Genomic DNA, 26,558 nt, shown 5'->3' with positions numbered 1-26,558 from the left:
CCCGAGGCAGTTAAGTATTTCATATGCAAAAGAGGGTTTTTTTGGTTTTAGCTTTTAGAGTCATTCAGCCAGCCAGCTGGGACTAGGGAAGGAGGCTGCTGTCCCTCAAATTAGCGAAACACGGGTAGGATTAATTAGGGAAAATCCTTTCGGAGGGCAGCAGCCCGTTTCTCCCCCAACCCCCTCCTGGCGGTAGCCTTGAGCTGAGGACGCAGTTCTGCCTGGATCTGGCACAGTGCTCCTTGTCCAGAAATGCTTTACTGCAGCAGGATCAGCGTTAAAAATCTGCCAGTGTGTTATGGCAACACGGAACACATCTTTCAACATGCACTTCAAAACACTCCAGAACTCCGTTTTAGTTGTAAACAAGTACAAAACTATGAAGCAATGGGCTTAATCCAGCTTTGTGAGGGGCTGAACAAATCCCAGCTCCGAACCCGCACTGCTCCCACAGCCCCCCCCAGGAGCAGGGACGCACGGACAGGGCAGGTATCGCCACCAGTAACACGGTCAGAGACCGCAGACAAAGGCCTGTAGCCCATGACTGCTCACGAGGGCAGCAAGCACAACGTTCCAAGACCTTGGCCCAAGGAAGGTAAAGTTTTAAATAATCGACACACATAAAGCACAGAACGTAACAGTTTATTGGGTAAAAAGGAAAGCAACTTCAGTTGTATGCTTCAGTGAAATTAAAAATAAATAACTGATTTTTAGAGCCAAATATTTGAATAGTTGCTAACATTTTTGAGTGGCCGTGTTTACAAAGAGGGGCTGCTCGTTACAGCAGAGTAATTTCCATTGCTGAGAAAATCCACTACAGCTAAGAAAAGAGCGCCTTCGGGTGGATTTCTTAAAGACATTCCATGGGGCATGACGGGAGCTGACCACCATCGACAAGAGCAGATCCAACTCAGCCTTTAAGAGAGGACATTCCAGCTCGCATAATTTCATCCACCAAGAGAATGTTGCTAGCGATGACCGTGCTAGAAAGATTAAATAAATGTTGTTAGACTAGCCATTCTGACATAGGTCAAAGAAGACTCGGCTTCATTTCTGCCTTTCAAGACAGCTTCCTCTATGTGGGAACCCTCGATTCCACATTACCCTACCAATTTCAATGACCAAACACCCACTGCTATTGAAAGTGAAAATACTGTAACATTTACCATGAATGAAGCAGTTGCTTTTTGACGTTATAATTATCCCAGATTCCCGCTGCTGCAGCTACCATTGGCTCACCTACAAAAGAAGTGTAACAGTCTTTAAATTACCAGCTCACATAATTCCAAGACTTTTCGCTAACATCTGATACTACTTGCTACATCCGACACAGCGTTACCCTGTGCTTTATCTTCACAAAAAACTTAAACAGAATGTATTTAAGTACTACAGCACGCCAAGACTGACTGCAGCATCAAGACACTTGCCAAGGCATTTGGCATAGCTTTTTTATGAAAAAAGGTACAGCTTTCTGCATTCAGAGCAACTTTATTATTCGTGGAGCTGAGTCACGACAGTTTCTCACTAGAGCTATGTTACAAACTATGTTATAAAGTTCTCACCAGTGTTCAGATCAACTCCAGTGAGTTGCCCCGATTCTGCGTGCTCTGTCTGAACCTTCACTAGTGTTTCCTGGGGATCGTAACCAGAGTTCTGAGCGAGAACCTTTGAGAAAACAGAGATATTATTTCATGTTGTTAATTAAAAGAGACCTCCAGGAGAAAAAGCGATGGGTCTCAGGGTGCTTTAAGGCCACTTTATTCAGGAGTTCCTGATACCTTAGGAATGATGAGCAGGGCATCAGCAAAAGCCTGAACTCCAAGCTGGGCTCTTCCTTTTACATTAGGTTTATGCTTCACAAGAGCATTAGCTACTGCCACTTCTAGTGCACCTGCTCCTGGAACCACACATCCTGCAAGGGAAAACTTGATACTGAGACTTCACAGTAAGCACCTATTCCAATTTGAACAGTTAATTTTTAGTGTCGTTTGATCTCTTCCCTCATCCTTAAAAAGACAGCTTGCATCTGATCAGGTAAGTACTTACACAGTTATCAACTACTTGTAAAATACGAGGTGTAAAAACAGTAACTAAAAGCACTGAAATACACTCAGCTTGGTGTCCGACTGCACTGGATACCAAGGAAGCCGATGCAAAATTCACTAATTTTGAAGTGAATTTCAACAGAAGATCCTTAATATCACTAAACAGAGTGCAGACTTACCATCCTCAATAGCGTTTTTAACAGCACGCAGACCGTCTCTTACTGCATCCTTGATTTGTGTTAGCGTATGCTTATTTGGTCCCCTGATCAACAGGGTAACAGAGCGGGGGTTGTCACATTTCTCAATAAAGGTGTATTTCTCTTCACCCTGTGAAAAACAGGATTATGTGTTTGTGTCATACATTTGCTTAATCAATGTGTACACATAAAAAAATGAACAGACACTTTTGGATTCAGTTTTGGACTAACAGCACTTCAAGAAGCTATGAGAAGCAGCAGAACCTTATTTCCGTTTTCTCAATTTCCAGTATAGCTCTTAAAACACTTAAGAAAAATCCATGCACAGACAGCAAGACAAAAGAAAAACTGGCATCAAGTGAGGCATATTTAACCTGCCTTCAGCTGAAAGCTTAGTCATACTTACCAGTGTATACTCGTAGACAAGCCCTGCGTGTCCCAGACAGTCAGGAGTGAGATCCTCCACAGAGTTCATGGCAGTACCGCCACATGCAAGGGTCAGTCTGAGACAGAACGTGTACAGTTTAGCACTTGCTTTATATTAAGTAAAATCTGAAGTCACTGACATAACAGTAGTATTTCAGCATGCAGAACACCCCAGTTCCTAGGCCTGGAACAGTGTGCTTCTGTTCACAAAAATAAGCTTGTAGAATTAAGTCTCCTCTACAGGTGTCTACATTTGAAGCATACTGATAGCTCAAATTCCTACACCACCCAGTGTGCTGAACTGATGCTTCTATGGCTTGTACAAACTACCCTAAGTTACACCAGTAAGAGCTGGATAGGTTAAAGTGGGCTTTCTAGAGCAAGTCCTTACAAGCCAGACTCAACTCACTGTTTGAGTTTGGAAGAGCAAGTTATTTTACCCTCTTCTCTCCCCAGGAACTGACCTTTCCATGTTCCTCCTTTTAGCTCTCCGCAAAGCAACTATTCCTTCTTTTGCAAGTGCATCCAAGGAAAATGGGTCAATTCCCTAGAAACAAAGAAAGTGACCATCAGGATAAAGAAAAAAAGCTAAAAATACCCTCTCTCTGTCTGACACTAATGAGTAACTTCTTCCTCTGGGCTCAATAAAGATCTCAAGCAGGAACTCTATGCATATATTTGAAAGCACATCAGCCTAAATTTAGCTATTTCTGTCTGAAGAACTGTACAAAGTGAGTCAAACGGCACACAGCTTGCCGAGAAAGCCAACATTTCAAATTAATTTTTCTAGTTACACCCTTCATCTCACCTTCTGGTTGATCACAATAAATCCTTTATCTGAATCGCCACAGACTCTTCTTTTCAAGTCTATGATTTTGTTCACTCTGTCTTCAATGAACTTTCTTTCTGCTTTCACTAGCTTCTCTCTCTCTTCAGCACTTTTATAAAAGAATCCAGAGCTCACCTCTCTGAAGGAGACAAAAAAAACCCCAAAAAGCAGTAAGCAAACTATCCTCTCTGCTGTAGAAATAAACTTAAGTGTAAGGGATCAATCTGCTCAGCAACATTGTAAAGAAATCAAAACAAACCAAGATACCACCCCCCAAACCAGCATGCAACATACAGCTGTTCCTGCCTTCCAGTTCAGACCTTTTCCATTGCAAGAAATAAGGCACACATTTGAAACTGAGCGAACCCTGAAGTATACTTAGATGTTCACTCTACAATATAAAATTATGCCCAAGGAAGGGCGGGCTTCCAGCCTTTCTTCAATGAAACAACAAAGTAAAAACCACTACGAAGCTCTGCCTCTCAGACATTGTCGCGGCCACCAGCTTCCCTTTCCCAAAAAAGAGCTGCAGAAGGAGCATCACCTCTTCCATTCCATCTTATACACTACCTGCCTCGCTCTAGAAGAGTCTATGTGGTCCTTCCAGTTCTTATTTAAGCACACCTTCATTAAAAGTTTTTTAAGACAGGAGCATTTTCTGCTCCTCACCTTGTGCTGTGTACTTACGTCTTCTCATACTCTAGAGATACATTACAAGTAAGAACATAAGCATCTTCCACTCTTTTCTTCATGTCAGGATGACGAGCACCATGATCCAAAACCAGCCCCCTAATCAGCCTGAAAGATTAAAAACCATTTTGTGTGTCAACATACATATACAGAAGATATGCATTTCATGGAAGTGCAGAGTAGTCAAGAGAATTCACAGCGCAACTGGTCCAACACAAACTGCCTGTGCACTTCTGTTGGGAGTAAACAATGATTATGTATCCCACTTCCAAAGGCATGCCCATTCTCATAAAAAAAGCATACCAATCAGTGTGAAAAAGGAATTTATTCTGGCATAGTGTCTGACTGCATTAGCTACTGAGGGAAGCTAGTGCAGAATTCGTCCATGCCACCAAGGTAAATATAAAGCCTATGGAATATCCAACTAGATGACTACAATCCAGTTTCCATTAATCAAATGCTATTTTATACTTGTAATGAGCAGGTACGAGCCTAAACCATAATTGAGCCACAGACACTATTACTAAGGAAAAAAAAAAAGTAATTACTTGACATTGTTATGTAAAAGCCTAAGCCAGTGTTACTCTTTACTATTCAAAAATCTCTTGTCAGGGAATCAAGTTTAGTGACTGTACAACTTCTGCTGTCTAAATAATTTAAGTAGTACATTTGGTTTTCCAGCTAGGAGCATCATGTCTGCCTGGCCAAACTTCACAACCACCACACGTGGCCTTAGGTTCCTTACAGAAGTCAACCTTTTAATATAAGGAACACATGCATCACTTAGCATCTCCAATGGCTGACTGAAAAGTATTTTAACATAGGTTGGAGCCTATGAACCTACAGAACAAGGTCCACATCCGAAAAGGTTGTGCTTAGTAACTGTACTAGAGAGAGATAAAATCCAAGGGGACCGTTTATACTGTTGTTTAGCTTTTTATCGTTATTTCCTTTAAAGTACTATCTCTAGTGTGTAAGAACTGATTTAATGATTTTTCCCGTCTGCCAGATGCCTGTATTTCTGCCTTTCTTTCACCCCTTCCCTAATGACTTTTCTGGTGGTAGCTTTAGGACATCCAAGTTCTTCTAAAAAGAAAAAACCCCACAGACTACTCAAATATCAGGGCACCATTAAACTGAAGCTCAAGGATACTCATTACTTACGTTGTGTCAGTTTCTGATTTGTGCTTCATCTCCATAATCTCTACCATGTGGAGGTCAATAGGCTCATCTGGTTTTCTGACTGTCAAAACAGAATCAACTACAGCCTGGAATAGAGGGGAGAGAAAAAAAGCCCCCAAATGACCATTAGGCTTCCGAAGTGCAACCTCACATCTTTCCATCCACCCTTCACATAAGTAATAATCACAGCACTTTGAACGTGGATCTCTCCACACAAAAAGAGGCAGAAGAGACATGTACACTTACCTCTGTTAGGATGTCAGCAAGCTCCTTATGAACTTTAGTACGGAGGGATGTTCTGGCAACATCTATAAGGGTCTCCCTGTCCATTTCCTTGGTTACCTTGACCTGCTCCAAAACTTCAAGTGCTTTTTCCTTTGCAATCTCAAATCCTTCTGCTACTATTCTAGGGTGCAAACCCTAATGCAAGGAAAGAAGGGAAATCATTAGACAACAGAAGACAAAACGGTGCTTCTTCACAAATAGAACCTGTTGTTTCAACATTCCATGTAATGTCAAAACATAGGGAATATGCACCCTACAAAGACAAGAAAATGTACTGTCCTTCTGAATACATATAAAAGGAATGCAAATCCCTTCAATGCAGAGGAAAAGTACAGATTATTCTAGCACAGAATTGAAACCAAGGGAACTACAAAGCACACTTGGGTGTTCACTGTGCAGTATGAACGCCTATTCTGTAACTTGCAATATCCAAAATACCTACCATCAGGGAGGATCTCCTTGTTAACATACAAGTAAAAAGCATTTTAACTCACACAAAGCAAACAGAAGTAACAGCAGGTATCAGACAAAACCTTATTAAAAGCTACAGTATCCACAATAAGTGGTTTTGATTTTGAACAAGTCTTAAGTTCTACTCTCCAGCTTTTCCTCATTTTACAAGTTCTGTGATGCACTCATTTTAAGCAGAAATATATTCATTTTCATGTTTGACTTATGAGTATTAAGCATTAAACAAAACAAGCTGAATGGTCTCAGATGAAGTTTTTAATTTGTCCACCTATAAAAGAAATACTACATACATACCTCAGAAATATAGAGATCTGCCTGCTTTAGGAGTTCTCCAATGATCAAGACATTTGAAGTGGTACCATCTCCAGTGATGTCATCTTGCGCCGTTGCTACTTTTGCTATCAAGGAGGCTGTGGGGTGTTGTATTTGCTAAACAAAAATAAGAAGCTGAGCTGTCTTTCTGCACTGGTACAGGAAGCAAGCAACCTGAAATCAGCTAACGAAAATATTGACGTTTTCGTGATTCACGTCAATTCAGCAGGTTTCAACAAGTAACACCAATTAACAACAACAGTCACTTTTACAATAAGTTGATTGAATCAATCCATGTGACGCTATTTCACCCCTCAGATTATGCATCTATACACAAAAATGTTGAGTGCCAAGAGCCAAACTAGTCCTCAACTCATTATGAGCTTGACAGAGCCCTTTTCTCCTTTAGGCAAAGGATGCACCATCACAACTAGACTGTTACTGGCACTAAAACCAGCAGGTTTAGAGCTAATTTATGAATCTCTGCACGATCAGTGCTCTACATACACTAACCGGTCTGCTATTCCTTTGGCAGTTTATTTTACTCATTCTTATGAAACTAAAGAACATTCAATTAGTTAGTTTCTTGCCAGTTCCTCTGCTAAGTAGTACATTTGGTTTTCCAGCTAGGAGCATCATGTCTGCCTGGCCAAACTTCACAACCACCACACGTGGCCTTAGGTTCCTTACAGAAGTCAACCTTTTAATATAAGGAACACATGCATCACTTAGCATCTCCAATGGCTGACTGAAAAGTATTTTAACATAGGTTGGAGCCTATGAACCTACAGAACAAGGTCCACATCCGAAAAGGTTGTGCTTAGTAACTGTACTAGAGAGAGATAAAATCCAAGGGGACCGTTTATACTGTTGTTTAGCTTTTTATCGTTATTTCCTTTAAAGTACTATCTCTAGTGTGTAAGAACTGATTTAATGATTTTTCCCGTCTGCCAGATGCCTGTATAAATCAACTTCAGTACTTTATGCTGAATTACAACAGACAGCTAGTAGAGGGTAATACTCCATATGCGCTAACAGGCCGTGTTCAGCCAGGGGATAGGGGCACACTGCAACCCACCAGCCCCGGGACCAAGGGCCCACGGTGGCCCCAGCCTCACTGTCGGCCCCCAGCACAGGAGACGCCATGGGGCCAGCGGCAGGATGGCACCACACCTCGTGTAATCTTCACCCCCATGGTGGGGAAACTGTGATACAACTCCAGATGCGATGGAAAAGCAGTATGAGCTGCATCCATCACCCAGATTTAAACACTTCCCAGGCCACGCACCCATGGTGAACTCTGCTGTCTTAGGCCTGCTCCAAGTACAACAGAAGTATGCTTTCTGTAAGTAAAACCGAAGTGCTGATACCATTATTTCAACAGTTCGTGTTTCCTTTTAAATTGCCAAATTAAGCACACAAAATTCATTCAACGTCCACCATGCTGCACTTACTTCTTTACCTTCCTCCCAAGGGACATTTTGCCCTCAACGCACAGGGGTAAATACCACAGAAATGCAGGCCGAGGGCAGGAGCGGACGCGGTCCCCCCTCCGCCACAGGCACTCAAGGCCAATACCAGCAGCCTCCTGCCTAAGCCCCCCGCCCCCAGCTCCCCAAGATGCCCACCCCCGCGAAAGCAAGAACCAGCTCACCATTTCCTGCAGCAGCACGTTGCCATCTTTGGTCAGCTTGATGTCTCCAGCCCCCGACACCAGCCTGCGGGCGACATGAGGCGGGTCCTCAGCCCCCCCCCCCCCCCCCCCCGCTCCCCGGCCCCGCCACACGTGTCCGGCCGTAGGCCCGCACCGATTCTTTCTCTATTCATTCAGCCCCACCCGCCCGGGCGGCCTCCGCCTTTGTTCCCCTCCCCGTATGCCGGCGGTAGGAACGGCGTCCCGGCCTCACACGATCCCCCCCCGCCTCTCTCCTCACGCTTCCCCTCAGGCCGTAACGGCCGCCCTGAGGCGCCTCCCCCCCCCCCCCCCCCCCCCAAACCCGCGCCGGGAGGTTTCCTCACATCTTCATGGTGCCCTTAGGGCCCAGGTTGGTCCTCAGCACGTCCTGGAGCCCGCGGGCCGCGCTGATGTTCACCGCCAGCGCCGCCTGAGCACGGGCTACCTCCGCCTTGGGGTTGAGGGCTTTCACCGCCATGGCCGCCGCTCCGCTCCGCGCTGGGCCTAGGCCGGGCCGGGCGGGGCGAGACGACCGCCGCGACGAGGGGCGGGGACGGGGCAGGCCGCGCCTCCCCGCCCGCCCCTTCTAGAACACTCCGGGGCTCTGGCGCGCCCATTGGTCCGCCAGCGAGTCGGCCGCATTTCCATTGGCTGCGGTACCTGTCGCTCCGCCGGCCCGCTCCCGCCCCGCCGCTGAGGCGCCGTTGGGTGGTGCCGGCGCTGTGGTGACCGGGGAGCGCGGGCCGCTGAGGGGGAGAGGGCGGCGGGGCTGGCGGGGCTGTGAACGAGGCCTTTGAACGGGCAGGGTTGCTCGGTCGTTAATCCCATCCGCTCCCGTGACAGACACCCCCCCGGCAGGTTCGTAGAACTGTGAGAATAAATAATTAAACCTGGTGATTTAACATTAGATCGACAGAATTAATAGTTAAGCGGACGGGATTAATAATCAGAATGGTTCTTGGTAAAAAGTCGGAGTGGAGGTTAATCAAAACTCATCTTCTCTTAATCCAGAGGCTGCTGTGTGGGCTGCTGAGGCCTGCATGCCCAGGCGGTTCTGGGCCTGAACCTTTCACAAGGCTTTCTAGGCACAGGGAACGATCTCTCCCAAGGACACGCAGAGGATTCCCGTGAGGCCTGTGGAAGAAAAACAGAAATATTATTGAAGTCAAGGCGACCTTGATGGGTGCTGGAAGTGTTTGGCCTACATGGCCCGTCAGGGCCCAGGCCTTGAGGCTGTGAAACATTTGCATCTTACCGGCCTTGGGCTCCGAAATGGAGGACAATTGACAGTTTCCTTTGAGAGGAGCTTGAGAAGAGAGCTCCTGCTGTGGTCCCTTACACACACCGCGGGCACAGATTGCACCGTTTGGCTCCCGCGTTGCCCCATCTGGGCTTGTATCCCCAAACACCCATCTACTAAGTCTGAGCAACTGGCAATACCAGGTGTGACACAACCCTCTTGTTATTTCAAGTATTTTGTAAGGACCATCCCCAGAATAATCACGGCCCATAGCTGCAGAAGTGTGCCAGGGAGATCCAGGCCAAGCGGTTTTGGTGTTCCTGCAGCCCATCTGCTCCAGAGGGTGCTAACCCCCAGCAAACAGGGACAACTGGCCCGGAGACCAGGATTCCTCAGTATTTGGTACGGAGAAGAAAGAGCCTCCCCTAACGCTCATCCAGCAGGCATGAGGATGGCGCAGGGTAAATCTCCCCCACTCCGTCCCACTCTTTGCAGCCAGCAGCTCTGGATGCGGCCCTGGATGCCGGGCTTCAGCAACCCACTGTAGTGGCGCTGAGCAGCAATGCAATGGGCTGTTCGTGTTATCCCGCCACTTCCAGTAGTAAAGTCTAAGCCTGCTGTTGGGTACAATTTTGTTGCGTTTTGGGGGAGCTTGACTGAAACAGTCAGTGAGTATGAAGTGTCAGGGCAGACTCAGCAGCCTCTCTGGTTTTGGCAGTAGGCTATGGCACCTGCTGTGACTCCGCTGCTTTGGGTGAGGATCTCAGGTTTCTGGGCAAAACGCCATGTTGTGCAGGACTCCCATGCCTGGTCTGTCAGTCTGACTTGGCAGGTCTGGAGGGGACAGCTGCTAATGCTTGAGTTTCTGGTTTTTAAACATTTTAGATGGAGTTGGTGTTTGAACATAATACAAGTTTGGAGCCCTTTTGTTTAGCTGAGCAGTGCATATGTCTTGTGAGATATTTTAATGCTTACTCTTTAGTATAGTGGCTGGGCTTTCTGTTCTGTTACTGTAATTATTAGAAATAAACATTAAACATTGCAAAATGCAGGAAATTACACTTGGCATTTCATAATTGGCTCTGGAACTCTGTTAATGTTTAGTCTTCACTTCTGTTGGGATGCTACCGGCCTGCTGAAACCATAACAAAACAGAACACGCCAACCCAGCCCTGAGAGGCTGCAGTGCTAATATTTGAGGTGCCTAGATTCAATGCCCGGTTAAAACACCTGAATCCCCAGCTCTGCCCTGGATTCTGTAGCCAACAGGTCACACACAAATATTTTGCTATTCTTGCTCCTCTGGTTTGTAATTTTTTTGCCTTGATCCTCTCTCTCAGGGCTGTTCTCGGTAGAGGGCAGCCTTGTCAAACCCATACTCGTACCAGCGAGCACACTGTATTTTACGTTTTCCTTGCTGCTGTTCTGTGACCCGAGTGGGTGATGTCCCGTGGAAAGGCAGGAATCATCCATCCTAAACACCTGCAACGTGTGGGGCTGGGCGCTGACAGTGATATGGCCATTCCCCAAGCAGGTTCAGGTTTGTGAGGAGAATTATTACTGTAGGAAAATAAAACAGTTATTCTGGGAAAATTTAGTTTGAATTTTAGATGGGGTTTTTTTGGTGGAAAAAGAGGAAAAAAAAAGGAAAGCCATTTTCAGAGGTGGTCTCTGCTTTTTGTACAAATGGAGAGGTTTCGTAGTCACATACAAAAGTTAGGTGCTGTGCTTATATCGATAGTCACACATCCACATGAGCTGTGCTTTTCACTCCTGAACATCCTCTCAAAGCTTCCAGGCAGACCTCTCTGTGTTTCTTTGCTGGATCACGTGTCTGAGGATTGTTATTTTATGGTATAGTAACATTTCTCATTACCATTTTCACATTAAATCCCCATTTTGCGGCATTTTTCAGACATCAGGACAAGCTTTTCTTCATTTTTCAGTCTTGGCTGTGGCTGTTGAACTGTTCTGCATATTTGTTTTTAATGCATAGTAAAAATACAGGGCAGAGGCTTACTAGGCCTAAATTGTCCTTTAAAATCAACGGATTTACAACAAATTACACCAGATTAGAATCTAAATATTTAACTGAATTAAAACCAATATGTCTGTTAAACTAAGCCAAATAAAGGGAATATCCTTCATGAAATATTCAGCAGCAATTCTCTTAGTCAAATCACGCACTGCTTATCTTGGCAAAAAAAACTCTGAGATTCTCAGTAAAAGCAGTTTTCTTTCATCTTTATCAAGATCTGTTTTCATTTAACCTTATTCAGAGAAATGATTTCTAAATCTGTTTTAAAAAAATATTGTCCTGCCACAATAAAACCAACAAACAGGACCAGACTGAACAGTGAACGATGTCACCAGTTTTGGAGCAAAGGGGCTTGCTACCAGCTTTTCCTGACGCAAAAAGTTACTAATAGATGCTCATGTTGACAAATGGTCATGTACTGAGAACTTCATGTTGACAAATGGTCATGTACTGAGAACTTCTGAAAAAACATAAAGGAAGACATGGGAGGAGAGGCACAGAAGGCTATTGATTTTAATTAATGCATGTAATTTTGAGGGGTAATACTGCCAGAATGGCAAAAGAGATCATGCATAGAATGTGACTGGTGGATCCAGTGATGCAGAACAGTCAAGACAAGCAGCAGTCATAAGACTCCTATCATAAGTGAATGAAAGAAGCTAAATCAGCTAAATCAGGCTTTCCTGACCTTGAACCAAACCACCGGCTTAATAGTTCTGGGTTGGCAATGTCCTGTTTCCTAACTGACATCCACAGTGATGTCTGAGGGAAGCTGTTCTGTGGGACGCCAAAACACGAGCACAGACAGGTTTTGCAATTTTCCCGTTGCTTTTGACAACATTGCATTTGAGGAAACAAAACAGAGCCTTCTCATAAGCAGAAGTTTTAATTTCGCTTCAAAGTTTTTGATGAATTGTGATCTGATTTTTGTGTGTGTGTACCATTGCACACCCCGATGCACCAAGTAACAGCTTCAGCCAAAATGTGATGTTGCAATCTTAACCCAGAAAACCTTCCATCTCATCCACAGCAAAAGAAAACCGTGTCCCTGCCTCGCCTCTGACTTCACGCCAAGAGAAACTCCTGACTGCTGTTTGTCCGAGCCCCTCCTCAGCTCTCATCCCTTGCTCTCCCGCGCTGGCGCTCTGCGTGGACCGAGGCGAGTTTGCCAAGACCCGTCTTGTTCTCCATGCCTGTGGCACAGGCTGGCTGAGGGGCGAGCAAGCTCCCCATCATCTTGTGCAGGGTCTGCTCCCTGCCAAGCCATGCCTACCCAAGCTGGGAGCTCCCCAAACTGGGCCTGAGCGGCTCCTCCCCCGACGTAGGCAAGGTTACACCTCTCTTCCCTACGCCTGTCAGCGAACAGCTGGACTTCTCTGGTTACATGTGTGCAACCATTTAAAAAAAACATCCAGGCTGGCTTACTCAGCAGATTATAAAAGAGTGATTTACAAAATGCAGCTTTCTTCCAGATCAGCCCGTGCCGTTGTACTTATGTGACCGAAGGTCTCAGCTGATCCCTTCTTTTCTTGTGCAGCCAAGAGGTTTGCAGCAGCAGCAACAGCCACGGCCAGTACAATACTGTAAGTCACTGGGAACGTTTTTTTCTCTCAGTTTGGAAGGGGTTGGCGTTTGGCGTATCAGATCCATAACACTTAGCATATTTTTCTAGCATAGAAAAGGAAGAGTGTCTTCTGCTGGGGCTGCGACTGTACTGCCCTGCAAGATGCAGGAACAGTGTGGTGCCTGTTTTATAACAGCAGCATGAATGAATGATGCAATCATGCCGGGGGGAAGCATCATCATTTTGTCAGGTCAGGCAGGAGGGGATTGGAGAGTTGGGAGGTGTATGTCAACATCCACTGGGTTCCTTCTACCCCTTTTCAACTACTTTTTAAAAGGTGCTTAAATAAATACACTGTTAGGCACTGCTGTTCAGATATTAGTGTATAGCTGCAAATAATTCATCTCTTGACTTGCGTACTGGTTTGTATTACTACCTTTAAAAACTGAACAGAAAACCAGGAAGCGTGAAGCAAGCTTAGTGAGGTTAAGGACTGAATCTTTCTGTTCTCACACTGAACACCACAGAAACTCACAATTATGGATGGATGGGTTGAACTTTTAAAGAGTAGTACTTGCAGGGATATAAACAGTCACAATTTGCTTAACTATAACTAATCTGCTTAACTGTATCCCCTTTCCTCTAAAGCTTTCAAAACATATTGCTAATACTGAGAATTAAATGTCAGCATAGAAAAGCTGTATCACTATATTATTCCCATGTTGCAGTCATAGGACTAGAAGCAATGAGGATTAAGTGGTTTGTTTGAACTCATACCATGGAAACACTCCTGTGAACATTCTTACAAGCAGCACTGCTCCTGTAGTGTGAATAGGTCCTGAGAAAAGTTTCAAGAACTATTTTCTCCAAATCCCTTACTTAAGCAGCAGTTCCCCTTCAGTGCAACAGAAACAGCTTAATGCGGTTACATTTCTGTTAATCTCACTGCACGTTCAATGCAATCTTACTCTGCTGCAGGAATGTATCTCGGAGTGTCTCTCAGTCATCACTCTCACCTTGTTAAATGGGAAAGTCAATCAGAAACACCGGAAACTGTTTGCAAACTAGGATATTCTCGAGTGATCTGTTTAAAAAGATATTTTAGGTAATATTTCATTGAGATTCACTTAATCTTCATTTTTTCACAGCAGTAAATGTGAACATAATGCAGAGTGGCAGTGTGGCAGCCCTTCTGAAAGCTGAAATATGATAACAAGTGAAGCCTAGTCACAATGAGGATTTTGAGATCTCATCAAGATCTTGTCAAAGTATAGCAGCCCCAGAACACCCGGAGTTCTGAGTACCATTTACTTGTTCCTTTTGCATTTTATGTAGCAGATACTGCAGATGTTTCAGTTTTTCACAGTGCAGCAAGTGCCCTTCTTTGAAGGGTCAGCAAACAGAAAAGATTTCAGGTGTTTTCCTTTGACATGTGGTCTTACATAATTCCCGTGCTTGCTTCTGTGACTCTACCCTCTCTGTTACGAAACAGAACTATTTCTTCTGGAAATGCCAGGTTTTTTTCTCAAATAGCCTAATGAAGTACTTCATAGTCTGGAGGCAAGGAGATCTCATGGGAATTCCACTTTACCCTTGTGATTTCCTTTCTCTCCCTCTTTATCTCAGATTTCACCCTCTCTCTCTCCCTCTGTCACTCTTATGTCTTCTCTAGTCACTTTGCCCATTGCTTCTTCTCTTCCCCATTTTCTTCTTTTCAGCTTTTTCCCACAATATTTTATTACTAGACCTGTTGAAATGTTTGCTGCTTGGATGCTTTTCCAGCATGCAAAGAATAGGATAGGAATAGATTACCTATCTGAAATTCAATGGCAGAAAGATCAGAGATTTTCTACCCATGTTTTTCGTATGGGGACAGAAGTCATTATTTGTGGGAATTTCTTTTTTCTTACCATTTCATTAAAACATTTACACATTTAAGCAATCAGATGCCCTGTATTTCAGAGTAATTAATCTCTGCCAACTGTAGAGGCCTATACCACTCTGGAATAAAAAACTGCTGTTCCCTTACTACAGCTGTTAGATTTGTCCGTAGAAAGGTTTTACACATCTTCAATTCTTTTTGCTCATGCTTCCAAGTGGCACCTACTTGTGGACAAGCTGCGGTGTCTGTCCTTATTTCTTATGCACGCTTACCCAGAGGCGAATTCTAGGCAGCTTCTTGGTGGACAACATGCCAGGATGGCCCAGTGAAAATTTTGAAAATAAGGGAAGTAGCAGAACCTCTCCTGCTTGTACTTTCCCCCACCCCTGTTGCCCATTACTCTATCACTAATAGCCTTGCCTTATGCTCTTCATCTACGTTTAGGGCCAGGGAAGAAATTTCACAAGTTACTGAAATTGGCACATTACCATTTGGAATGGCATTTGTCAGCGTCTGGAGCTGATGGTGACCCCTGGAGCTCTGCCAACAAGGGCAGAAGAACCTTATTTCACCCAGGTGAACCACCTTTAACTCCTAACATTTGCTTTTCCCACCAAGACTCCCTGCAATAGCTGAAGCTTCCTTCACAGGTTCTCCTCTTTGCTCCTGTATGAGCTTCCCTACTTCACAGTTCATCACAAGTTCGCCAACATGCGTGATGATACATCAGCCAAAACCAGGTCTGTGTTTTCCAGGACTCAGTGCCCAGCTATAGCAGGAGGTGGAAAGATTTTAGCAGGTTACAGGCCAAGGGAGATCAGGAACTACTGAAGATTTCTGCATTTCAAAACACAATTCTTCCCTTCCAATTTGTCATTTTTAGGCACTATAAACCACAGCTTGAAACTCTTTTGAAAGAGTTATTGCATGGAACAAAGAGAGGACAGGGTTAATTCCAACCATGGCTTCACAACTGGTATCTTTAATAAATTCTTCCTCTAACTTGTCTATTTGTCCATCAAAGTGCAAAGTCCACCACAACGGTGCTCTCGTCATTGTAAGGAGCATCCAGAAGGGAAAGGAGTATGGGAAATGTGGATGCCAGGGAGAAGGAAAAGTTAAATGTCTCTTCCTTCCTGCTCCCAATGTGTGTTTCTAGTGAGAACATTTTTCTCAGAGAGATTAAAATTTTGAAGAGCTGTATCCAGAAATATATTTCAGGTTCTCACCAAGAAATCACATCACAGTGCGGTGTTCCCACACAGTGACATTGCATCATAATGAGGTAATGTTGCAGTGCAGCCTCAGGTTAGCATGAGGCAATGTGATGGCTTTGCATAATAAGGAATCAGTGTTGGAACACTGTGACGCAAATGTCATGCCACAGTGATGCAACAAGTTTGTTCAGTAGAGCAAATCTTTGAAATTGGCACCAAACCCATGGCGGAATTTTTGGCGGACTCTATAATTACTAGTAGGCTGGAAAAAATTAATACCCTGCCATTTAAAAAATTTTAGTGGATTTTTTTTTTTTAATTCCACTGCACAAATATATCTAGCTGTCAAGGCCCGCCCTAAAGATAAAGCCCTCCTGCTCAGAAAATCAAAATCTTCCACTGAAAATACAAACACAGTGCTGCGGAGCCAATGTCAAGTCAAGGCTAACACAAAGTAAACGTGGAATTCACGTGTCACCCGTCCACCCACTGCCAAGTCTTAGCTCAGAACCAGTCTCTGTCAGAGGGAAATTTTTATGCCCGTGGCCACTTCAGAGAGAGAGGTTTCTCTTATGTGCCATGCTGATGGCATATGACTGTACTTCTTATATGTACAGTGCAGTCTTTATAGAAAAATATAAAAAAATGTGCTTTCTGTAGCAAATAATTCTTGTGATGCTTCTAAGGCTAGACCAGAGTTTTACAGTATGTCTGCACGGAACAGCCCTGATGCACCAAGAGCAGAGGCCTGTCAAACTATGGTTCAGTCCTTGTTTCTGCCCTTCCCAGAGCTGGAGGTTGTAAAAGCCCTTTTCTGGAATACCTCCCCTTTACTGTGTACCCACTCACCTTTGCTTTCTGACACACTGGGGAGGTTGAGCCCAGGCTCTGTCCTACCTTCCCACACCTAACCCAAATGCACAGGAGGGACATATGGGCTGGGTGATACCTGCTCTCCCATTTTCACTCACACCGGCGATGCAGATGAGCACTGAGGAAGTTGCTGTGTCACCTTCTCAGCCTTGTACAAAAGCCATGAACCCACTTTGGTTACCATAGTAGTGTGTTCACACCAAAAAACTGAATAATAGCTAGAACAACCCTCTTAAGCAGTACTCTTTATGGCTGCCTTTGGATAGCTTTGCCTTTAATGTGACTTGCTTTCTCTGTTTCTTGCTATTTTATATCTACCTGTTAAACAGAGACTCTCTCTTACAAATATGGCTCTTAGCAGTTCACAACAGGTTTCACCGCTTAGGTTTGGTGGCTTCATTTATACAGACTTTCACCTTTCAATGAAGGACTGGAGTATTCTCTTTTTTTCTATACACATGAACAGATAAAAGATGAGTGTGTGTTCTATACAGTTTTTCAGTGATTATGGTAATTTTCTATAAAGCCTTTTGTATCCCAGTATTCACCATATGGTGGGAATAAAACCAAAGGTTCCTGTTCCTGCTTTGACCGTTAACTATTTAGCTGTGATCTCTAGGTGAGCACACAGAAGTCACCTCAGGAAACAGCACTGGTGCTTACCATGTGTGATCCCTGGATGACTCCTGTCTGGCAGTGAGCTATGTCAGTACCAATCAGCTCCTGTACTTTTCCACAGCAAGGTACCTAGTGATGACCTTCTTCATCTTCACTGGACGTCTTTCGTATCTGGGGGTGCAAAGTTTGTCCAAAAAGGGCAAAAAATAAATGTTTTGTGGGAACTTGTGTGTGTAAGACATCTCACCATAAAAATTCACATGATATATAGGAGAAAAATAAATTAGCGTAGTGAGAGGAAGACAAAAGATGAAGGTATGTAACACAATGAAGGTATATAACATGCTGTTTGATGGTATTTTTTTCCCTATCCCAGAAAAAGAGAGAACCTGCTACCCAGATCAATTATACAAGACGTGTCCTGAGAGACATCTAAGAGATTAGAAGACCAACCAAACAAAAGCTTTTACAAAAATCTGGGAAGTGTGATAGATAGAAAGCTGTTATTTCTGTCTAAATGTACAGATTGGTAAAGTCCACGCTGAATTCCCTTACGAAAGGGTGAAGCACAAGATAAGTAGGGTAGAGTAAGAAAATACTTGATTAACACCTCGTGCTTCTGATCCGCAGAAGAAGTGCTCAACTTATTTAAGTGGACAGATATAAAAGGGAAGAAAAACTTCTGTCAGGCATTGTTGTGGAAAAAGTTGTGTCACGCTGTGGTATGTTAATGAGTTGAGTGAAGTTCTCAAAGCCCAAGACTTTAATTCCCAATGCTAATGGCCAAATCTTCTATGCATTCATAGATGATGAGAATATTTAGTTTATATTAATCAGGACACAGAAAAAGATCTAAACCTTCATGTTTTAGGGATAACCACTCACTGATAGGTTTAAGATAGTTATGTCTACTGTGATCAAGCAAATCCTTAAGGGCTGGGTGACTTTTACTATCTCCTGGAGCAACTAGTTTGACACACTAGACTGGGTCTGATGAGAAATGAAGATCCGTTTGAGCGGTGAGGGCAAGATGAGACAGAGAACTGCAAGTCCCACACAGCAGTTGGCAGTCTCATGGTTCAGCAAATGCCAAGTATTACAACCTTGAACCCCATGTGAACATCAATGGGCCGAGCCTGCAGAGAGCAAATCAGCAACTGACCAAAGCTCCACGGCCCACCTATAACGTAAATTGAACATCAGTAGGCAGTAACAGCAGAGAGCAAATCAGCAACTGAGCCAGACCTCCACCACCGCTCACACTCTTTGATAAAAGCTGGCTACCAGGCTGTGCTCGTCCCTACTCGCAAGAACCAGACCAGTTGCGCCAATGGCTCAAGACAGAGTGCAGTACTGTCATTCAGAGAAAGACTTTATCTTGTCCCCTCACAGTAAGAAGGTTCCTAAAAGGATGGCATCCCTCTTGGAGCTGAAAGAAATCTTCCGCAATGCTGATGCAGTATGCTTTGATGTGGACAGTACAGTCATCAGGGAAGAAGGCATTGATGAGCTTGCGAAGTTCTGTGGAGTTGGAGATGCTGTCGCAGAGATGTATGTATATTTGCTGCTTACTTCATAGGAATAGTAGTAAAAAATAAGCAAGGGTAAGGTTAATCTGTGACAATGAATTTACCATAAGGATTGATTCAACTCTATCACAGAAGATTATTACAGTTTTAAAAGGACTTTAGGAATAATAAGTGGAATTAATGCATAATGAAGTAACTTCTTTTGGAATTGCAAAGCCACTCAACAAAACTATACAGACATAAATTCTCTAATGTAAATTTCTTCAATAGACTAAGATCAGACCTCATCATTAAACTTGGCTAAGCACTAGCAAACCTTATTATGAGATGGAGGAGAGGGGACAACTCCCTAAACACTCCTCTGAGGCTGATGTTTCCATTGAAGCTTGTAGCAAAAATTCTGTTAATTTCAGAGAACCGGCACCTGAGTTGCAGTTTAAGAATACTGGTCCAGTGGCTCAGATGCACTCACAGAGGGAATGAAGCAGTTTTCCTTTGCCTCACTGGTTCTCACAAGAGCTCCAATCTGTGGAGATCTTCTGCTGGTCGTTGCTACCAATCTTCTCCTTTACCACATCGATATGGTATAACTTGGAACCTATGGTCTCTTACCTTGTTCCTTGTTGTGCTTCTTTAACTAACTGTTCTTGGGAGAACCCTCAACTTAAAAGCATCACTGATTTGCTTTCTTTGGATCACAATTTAGGACCCGCAGAGCTATGGGTGGCACTGTGACATTCAAAGCAGCTTTAACAGCACGACTAGGTCTCATACGTCCCTCCTATGAGCAAGTGCAGAAATTAATATCCGACAATCCACCTCAGCTAACACCAGGAATAAGGTAAGAAGAATTTCAAATGATCTAACGAAAAAGTCTTCCAAAAGCACATGGCATAAATCAACAAAATTCTGTGACATTAGTGAGGCTGTGAGACCATCGAGCTGGTTTAGATTGCCTTCCTACTCCATTTCCATGTTGTGTACAAAGCTTACATCAGGAGCTTATAACGGCCTGAGTCCCTGTCAAGTGGCTAAGCATCCATGTAAAAAGAAAACAGTTTTAGGTATTAACTGGTGTTTTGGCTGGCAAGCTCAAATTCTGGTTCGAGGATTAAACTGGCATGGAAAATAATCTGTTCAATCACATCTGCTTTTTGACGGGTGATGGAACTGGGAGGAGATTTAATACCCAGTATGAACTACTGGCTTGGTCTATTCTACAATTATATTACTTCTCTTTCTTACACTTCTGTGTGCAGTCATATCCCTGGACTCAGTTTAGGGGATCCATTGTTCAGAGCTACCCATTATGTACGGAACTCCCTAAAAAATGTATTAAAAAATCATTAAGGGGAAATACATATATATGTGTGTATTCATTCAACTTTGGATTTAGAATAAACATTAACTATTTAAATGTTTTTTTTTCCTATTCAAATTGTTTCAAACAATTGAGAATAATTTCTTTACTACAAAATCTGGCCATAGCTCTAAGTTTAAAATATTTTTAGCACATACAGTAATTTTAGATTATATTGTGCTTGGTATTTTCTCCTTAAAATGAAGCACATGCTCAGCTTTTCCCATAAAAGGCATAGCTAGATGTAAATACAAAGAGAACATTGTTTCCTTGTTTAGAATCACATGATTTTCCTTTTCATTCCTTCCCTTTCTTCCTCCTTTTCTGTGTAGCCTGCTTTAAGCCTCCACTTTGCTTTTTAGTATTTAGCATTTCTGCTGTTACTACCACTTCAACTGCTCAGCATTGATGCATGCTGATCTTACTGCTTCTGAGCCAAATCCTGTAAAACTTTTAGTTGCCTTCAAGCCCCGTTGACATTAACTGGGTCCGAAAACTTCTACTTTTTTGGATTCCTTTTCTGTAGCTAGTGCCCTCTTCCAAAGACAGCATCGATGTCCAGCGTCTGGGGAACCAACTCCAAGTTAGAAAATGTGTGCACTTTGCACACCTTTCAGCCCACTTTTGCATTTTGGTGCAGTGGCTTTCTCTCTCCCACATTCCCTACTTTTTTCTGCATTATAGATTCATTTTCTTGCTGTTGTTTTACTTCAGAAGAAAAAAAATCTGAACTGGATCTGCTCTCATTTGTTCAAGTGAACTAATATGAACAGTATGAAAGTGTAAAGACAACATTTCTAGGAAGTGCTTGTTTCTGAGCAACTAAATACCTGTTTGTCTCTAGACGTGATGGTTTCATTCAGCTCTTTTCGAGCAAGGGGTATGCACAAACTTGCAAGGGGAAGAAGGAAAAGCTTTGGGCAGCAGAGATGGATGGAGCTGGAAAGCAGCACACATCCTAACTGAACTGGAATAACACAAAGTATGGGGAGCCTTGTATAGGAAAGAGGTATTTTGGCTTTCTTATTATCCCTAGATGCTGCCAGGCACTCACGCTTGGTGACTGCTCTTTCTTCTCAGGGAGCTGGTGAGCAGGCTTCAACAACGAGGGGTCCAGGTCTTCTTGGTCTCTGGGGGGTTTCAGAGCATTGTGGAGCACGTGGCCTTGCAGCTGAACATTCCAACAGCAAATGTCTTTGCCAACAGGCTGAAGTTTTACTTTAATGGTGAGATTCCCTTAAACTCTCTTTTCTCTGCTAATTAATGCCACTTTTTTGGTTCAAACTGTCAGATATTGGGCTACAGATAACCGTCCAGCCTACATGACCTTGTTACCAATCCAGCTAGCTCCAAGCTGGCAAATTGCAAGACCTTACCAAAAACATGAGTTCAGGTCATTTTCCAGACATATGGAATAGAGCTGTAGTTACTTTTTAATTGCAAGTGGTGCCAAAGGTAAAACATGTTACAGTTGCCGACAGCAAAGTTTGATTTTCTCTTGCTCCTTAAAGTTAAAAGAGTTTATTACACTTACCTGCTTTCAGAGGCAAACTTGATTTTCAGTGACTTTGAGGTATGTATGGAGAGTGATGTACTTTAGTTGAGCTGCTCTGGACTTTAAGCTAGTGTAATCAAGCAGAACTGTAGTTAGTGAGGTTGTTTCTTACTCAGTATTTCATACACTGTCTATACATCACACTGGATGCTGGTTTGAAATGTTTACACCAGAATGACTGGACCAGAGTGACTGGGAATGGATTTATAACACCACTGATACAGGGTTTCTACTTTTGTGTTAGCATTTCAGCTCTTTGAAAATATCCCCACTGAAGACTTGGGTCAAATCCCAGTTTTTACGCTTACCTTCTAATTACTTTTTTGGGATGCTGATATTGTGAGGCTTACAGGACTGCATGTAATTAGCTGTTTTCTGAAGTAAAGACTATAGGCATATATCTTTCTTCATTTACAAGAAAATATGCTATGTGTCTAACTTGTCCTTCCACTGTGTTCTAGGAGAATATGCAGGATTTGATGAAACACAACCAACAGCTGAATCAGGGGGGAAAGGAAAGGTTATTACTCATCTGAAGGAACAGTTCCACTTTAAGAAAGTAGTTATGATTGGAGATGGAGCTACAGACATGGAAGCCTGTCCCCCTGCTGTAAGTATTAAAGAGCAGGAATTCTAAACTCCTTTTGAGCAAATCCTTCGGGATGCCCCCCCCGCCCCCCCCAAGTCTGAATTCTTCATAGGACTTCAGGGAAGATCTTTAGCACTTCCCACAGCCTAAAAGAGATCTGTGCAGGTAGTTTCCCTCTAGAAAGCCTGCATCATGCAATGGTTCATTTCTCTCAGTTCAGACATCTCAGTAAGGGTGTCACCCTTTAAGCCAGGATGCTGGCTGGGTCTAGCAGGACTGTGTAACAGTCTAGCAACCTGTCTCAAATCAAGCTGGTATTATCATGTCTGCCTTTCCCCTCTACATCCTCACAGTTAAGTGCTTGCTTCTGTGCAGAGGTCTTACCCTACCATGATCCTGGTTCTGAACACTGACTAACAGTGCTTAGCATGAAGGTCTGGTGTAGATCTGGTGCACGTTTACCTGATACTGGCCTAGCAGGAGGGTTCATCTCACTGTACAGTAATGATACTTTTGAAGATATCAGCCCTGACAGGGTGAAAATAGAAAGACAACTTTTATAAATGGTCATTTCACAGAGGAAAGAAAGACCTTAATTTTGTTTCCCCTTTAGCACCTTTCTCTACATAAAAGTACTCCAATACCCCTTCTTTGCCAATGGTGAGGGACAGATATCCCAGTGCATGGAAATGCTCAGGAACAAACTCAGAGCTACTGCTGATGCAAGTTATGACAGCTGGTCCCTTACTGTTAAATATGTGCATGACCAAACCAGCTTAGTATTTGCTTAATGCTTTCTACCTAAAGGCAAAAAAGCAGCAGTGGAAATTTTAAACACTGCACTTTCACTGCAGATGGTTTTCTAAGATGTAGAAATGATGACTGTTCCTGGTTAATGATTGAAGACATGGTTAATGTTTACTTCTGGTATCTATCAAATGAGGTAAACAGAGTTAAGATAAACAGTATAGGGATAATTGTGAGATGCTGCATGCACGTTCAAACGTTAACTCATTCTTGAATAGTAAGGCCTTATGTTGCATCACAGTTACAGTGCATTTTCAGTAAAATCTCAGACCTGAACAATCTTGAAGTTACGAGGCACTGAGACACAACCTTCCTACTGGAACAAAACTCTAATAACCAAAGTGGTGCAAAATTAAATGTTAATGAAGTTCTTGTTAATAAATTTGAAAAATGAACATGCAAAGTAAAATAGGGGAAGAGGCAGGAAGGAATACCGTAATTTTAAAATCCAATCTTAAAACGAAACTTAATTGCTGAGAAGCTCCATTCCTTACATCAGACTGCAAGAATAAACGTGCCCATTCTTTCTGTTTTGCCAGGACTGCTTCATTGGATTTGGAGGAAATGTAATCAGAAAGCAAGTAAAGGAGAAAGCTAAATGGTACATTACTCACTTTGACGAGCTGCTAAAGGAACTGGAAGAACGATAAATTATACAGTAAAATAATATATTTAACAACTATAAGTCCATTATACAATGCAATTAAACATATTTGTTTGCAAAGTTGTGTTCTTGATTTTTTAATGATTCTGGGTGTTGGGTACCTTCATCTCTGGCCTGAAACTCATGTTGCAAATGACACCATTCTACTCAAATATTTTGTAATGAAAATGGTAAGATTTTTTAAGCATCTTTTCCAAGGTGGAAGAAGTCAGTTGATTATTCACTCACAAGTGAAGACCAAAGGTAGGAAATTATCAGCAAGTTAAAAATACCTTAATGGATTAGCCCCTGGTCAATATTATATATCTGTTGTTTCAGAATCATTGAAGCTAATACCTCTGCTTATTTTGGGTGGCAAAAGAAGAAGGGGGCCACAAACGAGAACTCTGTCTAAATTATTATTACTATTATTATTATTATTAATCATCATCATCATCATCTAAAAGGTAGACAGTATGGTAGTACTTTCCAGTCCAAAGAATCTCAGAACTAGGTTAAACAGTGAACAGATAGGTAGGAAACATTACTAAGTATCTCTGATTTCATTAAAATATGGCTACAGGAGAACCCAAGATATCATCTGTTACTCAATATCACTGTTACTCAACCTATAGTCTGAAAGACAAGAGGTGCATGCGAATCTGAGATACATGCAATATTCATCAGTGTCCAAGAAGCATATTTTAAGGCGAGTGATATAGTGGTTCCCATACTTCATTAAAATACTTCAAACTAAACTCCAAAATGGTGATTTTGTAAAATGGTCACACTGTTTACTTAACTGTTTTTAATTTAAGACCCCCATCAACCTATAACTGGATGGAAGCTAATTCATCAACCTTTTAAAAAAATGGTCTACTGATTAAGAAAATACTGCAAAACTTATCTAGTCTCTTCCTCTGCCTCAAGTGTGGATCAACCACCCTTAAACTGTTTGTGCTAGAAATAAGTCTAACCTGTTCTAAGTAGTTCTCTGAGTTTCAGGTAACGAATCATAGTTTCTTAAGGACTTCTCTTTTGTGGCTGCAGTGTCTGATCCAAGAGGGTCCTATACAGAACACGCTTGATAAATGCTGTCTTTTCCTCAGTTAACTTCTGACAACTCTTCTGAGTATGTCTTTTTAACCAGCTTTGCTGATGCATCGTGGTACTTTTATTTCCCTGACTTGTAAGAATCTCACCTCTGATAAATGTTAAAATATATGTCACATCTTCCACTTCCTTCCATCTACATAATACCATCACAGGAGAAAGATGGGTAGATATGACATGATTTGGCCTAGAAAAAACATCTAGACAGGTTCTTATCTTCTGGGTGCTTACAAATAGTGCCAGTATAATTCCAGAAACTGAAGATGAGGCTGAGTGCGCTAATTCTTTTTCATCCCACCACATATTTCATAGATAGGAAGAGAAATAAGTGATGTGCCTACCTTCCAGAATCTCACACTGTCTCCACAAGATAATCACAGGATTTCCTTAATTTAGTAAGATTAAATCAAGGTGCAGTGAGAGAGCTCCTGTCCAATTGTTTAAGCATCACCAACAATTAAAACAAATACTGCTTCTGTCCATTCTGCAACATCATCTGAAAGGATATAGGAGAAAGAGGCATTTACAAAGCCCCAGAGAATGATGAATGGCAGCTCTCAGTGATGCCATCTAATGTTTTTGGCAAAAAACCCGAGGCAATAATTGCTTGAGGTTACAACAGCATTTAAATACTAGAGAAGTAGAAGGGTTAGAAGAGAACAAATCCAGAAACAAACTTTTAATGGCTTTTTAGAGAAAGGCAGACATATAAACAGCTATACTGAGTATCTGTATACAGTTTAAAAAACTTCACAAAAGCCAAGACAGACAATAGTTGCCAGGCTGCTCACCAGAACTCTTCTGGGAGCATTAAAGATGATCTCTTTTAAATTCTTTCTGAGAAAAATCTCAGCCAGCTCCAAGGGCAGGTCATGTACAATCATGCTTTTGTTTAGTCAAGACCGCATGAGTAGAACAAGTATAAACTCTTTCTGCCCTCATTCAGTGTGTTCCTCTGCAATTCTACAGTTATGAAGCAGAAGTGTGTGTTTGCTGCAGTTTTCTATTGAATTAAAAGGCCACTAAAAAAATAAAATCTAACATCCAGGTAATCAGCTATAACTACAGGCCCTGATCCTACGAACACTGTGACATGCTTCACTTCAAGTATATGTAATTTTACTAACACCACAGTCAGAAGACCGTGCAGGAGGCTCTGTGCCACAGAGATGTTAACATTCACAGCAGTATCTTCTGCCAGTCGGAGTGCTATGGAAACATGGCTTTGTGCCAATGATTTCACAAGAGCTCTTTAGGTCTGACTGGTTTAAAGAAAAATACCACCCCCCTTCCACTGGGCAAATACCAAGCCTGACCTCTAGTCCAGGAGGTACCGAAAGGATTACTTAGCTTAGTGAGTGGCTAAGCTCTTTTGTCTGTAAAATACTGGAAAAAAATAGGAAGGAATAAAGCAGCCT

General features: G+C 42.7%; 2 protein-coding genes across 3 annotated transcripts; one reads left to right on the top strand and one right to left on the bottom strand.

Moving 5' to 3' along the window:
- Nucleotides 1-626: 626 nt before the first annotated feature.
- CCT6A (chaperonin containing TCP1, subunit 6A (zeta 1)) lies at nucleotides 627-8,640 on the bottom strand. The gene is made up of 14 exons (XM_010573574.1): nucleotides 8,457-8,640; nucleotides 8,092-8,155; nucleotides 6,420-6,554; nucleotides 5,616-5,789; nucleotides 5,352-5,455; nucleotides 4,185-4,295; nucleotides 3,477-3,636; nucleotides 3,133-3,215; nucleotides 2,649-2,745; nucleotides 2,225-2,372; nucleotides 1,779-1,912; nucleotides 1,563-1,665; nucleotides 1,167-1,239; nucleotides 627-983 (listed from the first exon to the last, which is right to left on the bottom strand). Exons 1-14 carry the CDS (start codon nucleotides 8,588-8,590, stop codon nucleotides 911-913), a joined length of 1,593 nt encoding a protein of 530 aa, XP_010571876.1. The 5' UTR covers nucleotides 8,591-8,640; the 3' UTR covers nucleotides 627-910.
- Nucleotides 8,641-12,710: 4,070 nt separating this feature from the next.
- On the top strand, nucleotides 12,711-24,108 carry PSPH (phosphoserine phosphatase). 2 transcript variants are annotated; one of them, XM_010573573.1, is made up of 6 exons: nucleotides 12,711-12,973; nucleotides 18,937-19,095; nucleotides 19,780-19,914; nucleotides 21,514-21,659; nucleotides 22,450-22,598; nucleotides 23,924-24,108. In XM_010573573.1, exons 2-6 carry the CDS (start codon nucleotides 18,956-18,958, stop codon nucleotides 24,032-24,034), a joined length of 681 nt encoding a protein of 226 aa, XP_010571875.1. In that variant the 5' UTR covers nucleotides 12,711-12,973; nucleotides 18,937-18,955; the 3' UTR covers nucleotides 24,035-24,108. The 2 variants fall into 2 exon arrangements, with proteins under 2 accessions (XP_010571875.1, XP_010571874.1); XM_010573572.1 differs by lacking the exon at nucleotides 12,711-12,973 and having other exon boundaries at nucleotides 18,645-19,095.
- The last annotated feature ends 2,450 nt before the right edge of the window (nucleotides 24,109-26,558 follow it).

Source organism: Haliaeetus leucocephalus, unplaced genomic scaffold, assembly GCF_000737465.1.
Source record: "Haliaeetus leucocephalus isolate CR32 unplaced genomic scaffold, Haliaeetus_leucocephalus-4.0 Scaffold395, whole genome shotgun sequence".
In the NCBI taxonomy this organism is placed as follows: Eukaryota; Metazoa; Chordata; class Aves; order Accipitriformes; family Accipitridae; genus Haliaeetus; species Haliaeetus leucocephalus.
Note: the sequence above shows the minus strand (reverse complement) of the source record. Positions and strands in the feature narration are given on the sequence as shown.

Excerpts from the sequence above, each read along its gene's own strand:
- CCT6A (XM_010573574.1), bottom strand. The coding sequence starts at position 8,590 with ATGGCGGTGAAAGCCCTCAACCCCAAGGCGGAGGTAGCCCGTGCTCAG. Across the intron at positions 6,555-8,091 it reads ACGTGCTGCTGCAGGAAATG|CAAATACAACACCCCACAGC; the intron begins GTGAGCTGGTTC and ends ATTTTTGTTTAG. Across the intron at positions 1,666-1,778 it reads CCCTGCTCATCATTCCTAAG|GTTCTCGCTCAGAACTCTGG; the intron begins GTATCAGGAACT and ends GTTTTCTCAAAG.
- PSPH (XM_010573572.1), top strand. The coding sequence starts at position 18,875 with ATGGCTCAAGACAGAGTGCAGTACTGTCATTCAGAGAAAGACTTTATC. Across the intron at positions 19,915-21,513 it reads CAGCTAACACCAGGAATAAG|GGAGCTGGTGAGCAGGCTTC; the intron begins GTAAGAAGAATT and ends CTTTCTTCTCAG. Across the intron at positions 21,660-22,449 it reads GCTGAAGTTTTACTTTAATG|GAGAATATGCAGGATTTGAT; the intron begins GTGAGATTCCCT and ends ACTGTGTTCTAG.